We start from the raw sequence: 7,837 nt of genomic DNA, 5'->3' as shown, positions 1-7,837 counted from the left end.
GCTTCATTGTATACAAAATCCTGGTCCTTTAGCTGTTTCTTTCTTTTCTCTCCTCTCCCATATCTTGGCTGCAGGATCTCTGAAGGTGGTGCTTCTTCTTCAGCTGGTGGTGTCACAACTTCTTCTTCTGGAGGTGACAACACTGGTTCTTCTGCTGGTAATAACACTGATTTTTCCTTTATAGGGCAAAGTGGTGACTCTTCCTTTTCTTCCTTCACTGGCAGTGTTATGGGTGGATGTATCTGTTCTTGTGGTTTGTCAATTTTTTCTAATATTTCTTTGCACAGAATTGTTTTACCAAAATTGTTTCTGTGCAACCCATGCTTTGTAAAATGATCTCTCTGAGAGCTTGTTGCATCAATAAATGTTACATTGGTTTGTTTCCGGAACGAATACTCAATCTGCAATGCAGTGTGTGCTGATTTGAAACTTTCTGGAAGATTAAAACAGTGTGCAGAACCGGGGCTCAAATGAGCGCACACTTTGCTGTAGAGCTAAAATTCATTCTGAAAACCATCACCCATGTTGTGGCTGAGCCATGTCTCTGCAACATCATTTCCTCCAGTAAAGATAGTCCTGCAAAGTATGCAAGAATACTTCAGTGAAATTAGTGGTCTAGTAGATGCGCTACTCATGGAAGTGAAGCTACTAAGATGGGTTGTAAGTCATGCTTGTATAGCTCATTTAGTAGAGGACGTGCACATTGAAAGCAGAGGTCCATGAGTAAAGTCCTGATTCGGTACACAGTTTTAATCTGCCAGGAAGTTTCAAATCAGCACACACTCTGCTACAGAGTGAAAATTCATTCTTGAAATGTGTCTGCAGTTTGTCACCTTTTCATGTTTTTTTTAAAGTGGTTTCACTCTTGCAGTTTTTAAACCGGAAAGATGCCAGTAGAGAAAGACAAATTTACAAGATAATGTATGCTCATATTTTTTAACCAAACCTGGTATATTATTTTCGCCCACAGAGTATTTCGTAGCTTAATTGCAAGACTCCTTTATGTTTGCTGACATGGAAAATATTGTGCCACATATTTGTTTTGTGTTCACTTTCCAGACAGCTTTCATTTTCGGTGACTGTGTCCATGGCATATTTCTGTCTCTAACATTTCATCTTCCAGTCTGGAGATATCACCAGAGGCTGTAATGACTCAGAAAACAGTTACAATCTAAAACAAGGTCAGCAAGTAGAACTGTTTAAATTTGCCTGTACAATGGTCAGTTTGTGACATCGTCATACCACTGTCTAAGATTGTGGAGTTGCACTGATGTGCAGTTGTTTTGAATTTCCATGGCCCCTCTGTACAAATGAGCATGGTAATAATTAGATCCTGATAAAACCATAGTATCAGAAAAATGAATTTGGTAGTTTCCTGGTCCCAAGTCTATATCTGCTACTGCCAATTTAACCATGTTTTACAGATGACAATTGCTCATGTGTTTCTTAAGCCAGGCATTAATGCTTCTTTTTGAACATCCTATGTATGCTTGACAGCATTTGCAGAGGAATTTTATATACTCCTGCTGTGAAAAGCTTTGAACATAAGTCCTTTGCAGTGTTAAAATATTGTGCACCTTTCTTGTTTAAGCTTCTTTAAACACTGTGTCAATACTGTGTCTTCTAAGTAATTTGTTGATGCAATCTGTGACAGTTTTTATTAATAGAAGGAAAACTTGCCATCTAATTGGTTCTTTTTCAGTAGAAGTTCCAGATATTTTAGGGTGTAGTGCCCAATTTATCTCTTTGTCAGAGTATCCATGTGTTCTGAAAACAATTCTTAAATGATCAAGATTGTCCTCCAGGTAATGTGGTTCACAGATTCTTTTAGCCCATTCTACCGATGTTTTTATCACTGCTCTTCTCTGTTTGTGATGGTTATGGGATCTTAAGTGAGGGCATCTAGCCTTATGAATGGACAGTTTCTTCTTTGCTGCAACTGCACTAAGTGGGTTGCCATAGCTGCTTGCCACAATAGGCGCACATAAATTCTCTTTCACATGCAGTCCAGTGTACATAGGAACTAGAAGAAGATGCATTAACACCAGTCTTTTGTTGTCTGAGCACAACATGGATAAATTGGCAGTAGCAGATCAGACCATGGGACCAGGGAATCACTGAATTCATTTTGCTGATACTTTGGTTTTATCAACATCTAATGATTTCTCTTGTAGGATAAACTTAGCATGGAACTGAAAAAAAAATTTAAAAAAAACAGAGAGACAGGGTGGGGGATTTAAAATAGACAAGTTGTGGGCCTTAGTGCTAAATAAAACAAATTGTGCCAAGTGTGCTCCACTACAAGCTCCATAACACATGTTGGCGTAACTCCTCAATCTTACGCAGTGGTCTGAATGATGTCACAAATGGAGCTTGGAATGGATATGCATAAAAGTCTGGCAAGCTGAGCTTGATTGGGATTGTAAGTGCTTTCTGAGTTGCTACAGCCTCTGATGATACCTTCAGCAAATTGGGAGACAAAATGTTATGCAGAGGAATATACCTGGGACAACACAATACCGATAAAATGAAAATCACCAAAAACATAAATACCGGCTGTGAAAGCCAGCTTTCATTTTATTACATTTCTTTCTTAAAAATTTCATTTTCTAACAGTGTGGCACTTTTTACAACTTTTGTGTGTATTGCTGAACAGCTTTTAAAATATGTATCAAATGCGTGTTCTATTTTAAATTTTGAAAGAGGAATCATTCCTAAGCACATGATTTTCTTACAGTATGACTGATACATTTGTTTCTGTAGTCCATGATGATAAGTGTAACTCAGAGAAGATAGAAGGCAGGCATGTAGCCTACTCTTCTGGAATGCCACTAGTTGTACATCTCACTACCCCATTTTGACGGATCAGCATTAACATTGTTATATATCATCACACAGTCTTGTGTTCAAGAACTTTTCCTCCCCATTCTGATTAAATACTGGCACTGAGAAGGTCTTTCACCGACATTAACTGGCTACCCTGAATTCAAGCTCCAGTGTAGACTAGTGTGTTAGCGACTGTTAGTATCCTTAATGCTACACATGGTGGTATGTCTGTATATGCAAAAGCTCTGTGCCAAGAAAATTAATGTAAGAAACTTTAGTGTGGACTTGGATCCAGAATTGACTGCTTTGCGACTGCCAGATTTTAACTTAATTGTTGCTTCTGTGTACCATTCCCCAAATGACAGTTTTGAAAATTTCATCAACAAATTGGAAAGCTGTCTGTGTCACTAGTGCACCTTGGAGCAGAAACTGCCTTATGTGGTGACTTCAGCATCCATATCAGGAAGGTAGTGACAGAGAGAGAGCTTTTATGAACTTAGTAAGCAGCTGTGGACTATTTGTGGCAAGTTATCTATAAAAGGAGATGTCTGTCTTGATACAGTTGTTGGGACTACCAAGCAAGTGTGGTTGACCCTATACTTGCAGATCACAGTAATCATGAAGCTATGGGCAAACTCAATAACTACTTACCAAGCTGGCATTCAAATTATGTCTTCAGAAGTAGGGTTATTACAAAGAAAAATTTAGATACTTTCAAAATTGCAGTGTTTTAAATGCAGACTGGCATCAAATGTGTGAAGAATTTTCACCAAATAATGCAGTCAGTTCCATGTTCCAGATTCTTAAAGCCATACTGGATGAAAATTTTCAACTAAAACCCAAGAGATATCCAATTGCCAAAACAAAATACGCACAGAAAACTGTCAAAGTAAAGATCTGGTACACCCCTAGATTCGCTAAAATAAAAGGCATTGTACAACTACTAAATGATAAAGTTAAAGACGCCGAATATATTGGCATCAAGGACAGACTATACTGCAGTTATCTGCAAAAAGGATGTAGAGAAAACAAAGAAGGAAAGCAATGACAGTTAATCCTTGCAAGGCAGCAAGGGATCTGAGTAATAAATATAGGCAACTACCCATCTGTGGCTCTAACTCTTGCAGTTCAGATGAATGTAATGAATATTGTATAAATATAGTACAGAGCACAGTAGGTGAAAATTACTGGCTTCAGAACAGATACTGCAGTTTCTGTGAAATTTGGAAATAAATGCAGTTTGGTGATGTCGAAGAGAGTGTATCCAAAATGCATAATAAAAATAGTAAAACACTACAAACCCTCAGGGAGCTCTGATATTTATGGCATTTCCTGTAATATATTAAACACTACTGTCTGCAAAATTGGTCAATCACTGTCAGTTGTAATAAATAAAAATGCCTCCATGCTGGAGAATTTCCAGGCTTCCTGAAAGCAGCACACACAGTACCAGTTTACAATAAAGGTAATCCACATTCAAAAGGGCAAGTCAATCACAACAGCAGTACTTGCCCTTTTCAGAGTTTTGAAGACAAGGAGTCTACAGCACTGATACTCTGTGACCTTAGTAAGGCATTTGATTGCATCCCACATAAGGTCCTGCTCAGTAAGCTAAAATCATATGGTATTGGGAGAGCTGTTCTCCAAACTCTCAAATCCTACCTAAATAACAGCAACAGATTGTATCAGTGCAAGGAGCAGAATCAGGTGAAATAAAGTTAAAACGTGTTGTGACACATGAATCCTTAATAGAACCCATGTTGTTCTTAATTTTGTTAATGACACAGGCTACTATGAGCACACCTTGCAGTTTGTAGATGACACATGTTTGTTCTCAAAAGGGGGAGAACATACTTCAAGCTGTTCAACAAGCAGAAGTCTTATTCAGTGAGGCCAAGGACTGATTCACCATGAAAAAAATGAAAATTAATTATGCCAAACCCCAGAGGATGATACACAGCCTAACTGATACTCTGAACATGTATGTTCCAAACTGTCATGGGCCCTACACCTCTTTAGGAAACTAAACAGTTAACTGAATCATCTTTTGGTTCTTGGCAGAACAACATTACACTAAGAAGTCTTATACCACTCCAGTACCTGTTAACAGTATACTATGTAATGTTCCACAGTCACGTCAGCTATGGGCTGTTACCATGGGGCCATTCTGTAGGCTGCAAGAATGTGCTTTCATTACAAAAGAAAGCAATAAGGTTCACTACCTCAAGCAAAAAGATTGACCATTGCAAGAAAATATTTTCCAGATTATGAGTTCTGACTGTTATCAGACAATATATTTGCAGCTGCCTTGTTCACAAAAAGTCAAATCATGCAGAAAGAGAAACAAAATTCATCAATACAGCACTCAAGGACAGTATAGACAGGCCAGGATGTTGATTAATTAAGATGCAGAACCCCTTCCTGATGGTGGCCCTAAAATTATTTAATGCTCTACCTAAGAATACTCAGTCATTACCACTAAAACAATTTAGGCCTAAAATTTTGTGTGTACTAAAAGAGCAATCCATGTACAGTACAGAAGAATACTTCTCTGGTGATAAAACAGTGTCTACCTGAGCTGCAACTCAGTGCCAATGAAAACAGCAGCAACTATGCTACTAAAACAGCAGCAACTCTGCTACTTTACTACATGATTGTCTTATTATTGTAATGTATAATGTAATCTAGTTCTTAAATATATGTTTTATAGTTCCCACTTCATTATCCCAGTTTAAATTGCAATTTTTTTTATTAATTTTAATGTGGTAATGTTATTGTAAAACTGACAATATCTGTTCAGCCATGGCTAATGAATGACAGGGAACTGGAAGTAACGTAAAATTCTTGACATAATGTACAAACATGAATGTGCCATATATAAATGAGGGTTTTATAAGCATGCTTAAATGACAGTGCATAAATCAAAAATAAGGAATAACAAATAAAATGAAGTCACCGCTGTAGCACATTAATAATGAATTTAATGAACAAAATACAATTAAAGCTTTCGGCAATTTCTAAGAGCTATTTTTGTGTTTCCCAGTATAAGTCTGTAAATTCACAAATAAGTTGTTATTGATTACAAGGCTTTCAATTAAATTTGTCAGTCATAAATGCAAATGAAACATAAATACAAAACAAAATGTAATTTTCCATAACAGTATGAATTAAATCCTTGAAATAAATTATTATGTCAATTTTCAGCTTAACTAACATAATATGGAACAAAACATAATTAATACAAGCTTACACACTGAAAAAAGTTACAATTCATATGAAATCACTGTTTTAAATGAAATAAAATTATCATTTTGATAATTTATATAAATTGGAAGAAATAAGTAAAAGCTAAAAATGAATTTATGGTTTACTACGATGAAGAATACTGTGATTACTTTTCCAATATTGGTTTTACTACTTTGCGTGCTTAATGAGAGTACATCAACAACAGTTGCCTTATACAGTAATGTGATGTTTGGTAACTATCAAGTCACCTAACAAAAGTTGAAATATTTTAATTTTAGTTCCATATGACAACACAATCATTTGAGTTTGCCGTACATACATCTATAAAGTAAATCTGTAGCTGATAGTTCCACATGTACTATACTCAGCAAACATATTTCACTTCATGCACACTTCATCATATGTAATACTCTTAGTGACTCACTACTGTTTATTGTTGCATTTTTGTAGTGCCATACAATAACATACACATTATTGCAGTTTCATTGACTCTAATGCTATATGTTGTATACCAGGATACCCTGTACTAGATTATTAAATTCTATCAAAAAAGAAGCCAGAAAAATTACTCTTCTGACTCAACAGCCAATAATATCATATGTTCATCAAAAAATATAACTATTCTATCCGTTACAGTGTATCAGTCAGTATACTTTCAATTGATTCTTCTCATCAAATCCAGCTGAATGTCCTGCATTGCGCACAATAAAGCTGGAACCATCATAATGCATGCGCCTTTCACCACGTCTTACAAAAAGGTGTGACGTCTGTCCCATAGAAGCAGTGCAGTGTACAAAAGGTGTTGATAATGATGCATTGCCATTAGAAGGTGAAGTACGAAGTTGATATTTATTGTTGTTACATGCAACTCTGGAAGAAATAGTTAGTATGTTAATTTGTCACATTAAGTTATTTAAGTAAATTATCACATTGTATTAAAGAAGCAGTAATGTTTGAGACAGAAGAGGTATATGAGCATTAACAATCTATGACAACAGAAACAACTGGATTAGAGAATACAAACACAAAACTGCAAAGTTAAAACTTAATTTATTCTCTAGAATTTTTAATTACTACAAGATGCATTTTTGCCATAAAAATAAAAGTTTTACTTGTCCAAATAATTTTAATCAAAGTAGAAATAAATGTCTTGCTATTCAGTCCTTCGCCTTATCTGTTTCTGAATAAGTGTTTATACTGATTGCTACATCCCTCTAGCACCTGTACCCATGTTGTTCCTCTTCCATTATCATGATAAAGGACTTACGAAAACTAAATTGACAAGGAGAATAAAGGCTGGGCAGTACTTACTTCCTGGAGGTTAAATTCCAAGTACTGTCATATAAACATTTAAAAGTAGAAAAAATTTCAGTTTGACCTAGCTTTCATGACTGGAGGTCCTTTCTTAGGGAGGAAAGAAGGTTCAGCTGGTGAAGACTGAGAAAGGGGACAGGTGCAGTTCACTCAGACCCCAGGTTGAGGGGAAGCTACCTGTTGTGAGGATGAGGGAAGGCTAAAGCTCAACAGATGAGTTCCTTTCAACCAGAGGTTTCCCAATCTTCATCAACTGGTCCACCTGTGCTTCCTTAGGAAAGAAATACAGTTGCAAGAGCTAACCCTTGATGTAGGACTTGCTAAGATTATGATTACATTTATTTACATGTGTGTTCAGTCTGTAAACTAAGCAAGCTGTGAAGGAAAGTAAGGAGAAATTTGGAAAGAGAATTAAAGTTCAGGGAGAAGAAATAAAACTTTGCAGTTTGCC

General features: G+C 36.3%; 1 protein-coding gene across 1 annotated transcript in view; it reads right to left on the bottom strand.

Moving 5' to 3' along the window:
* Positions 1 to 6,716: 6,716 nt before the first annotated feature.
* LOC126456368 (uncharacterized) overlaps positions 6,717 to 7,837 on the bottom strand; it is a 56,252-nt gene continuing 55,131 nt past the window's right edge. Inside the window, exon 5 of the mRNA XM_050092122.1 lies at positions 6,717 to 6,942. Within this exon, the coding sequence (XP_049948079.1) occupies positions 6,717 to 6,942 (226 nt within the window). The remainder of the gene's footprint in view (positions 6,943 to 7,837) is intronic.

This window comes from Schistocerca serialis, chromosome 2 (assembly GCF_023864345.2).
Source record: "Schistocerca serialis cubense isolate TAMUIC-IGC-003099 chromosome 2, iqSchSeri2.2, whole genome shotgun sequence".
Taxonomy (NCBI): domain Eukaryota; kingdom Metazoa; phylum Arthropoda; class Insecta; order Orthoptera; family Acrididae; genus Schistocerca; species Schistocerca serialis.
The sequence above is the reverse complement of the archived record's forward strand: the minus strand, read 5'-3'. Positions and strand labels throughout refer to the sequence as shown.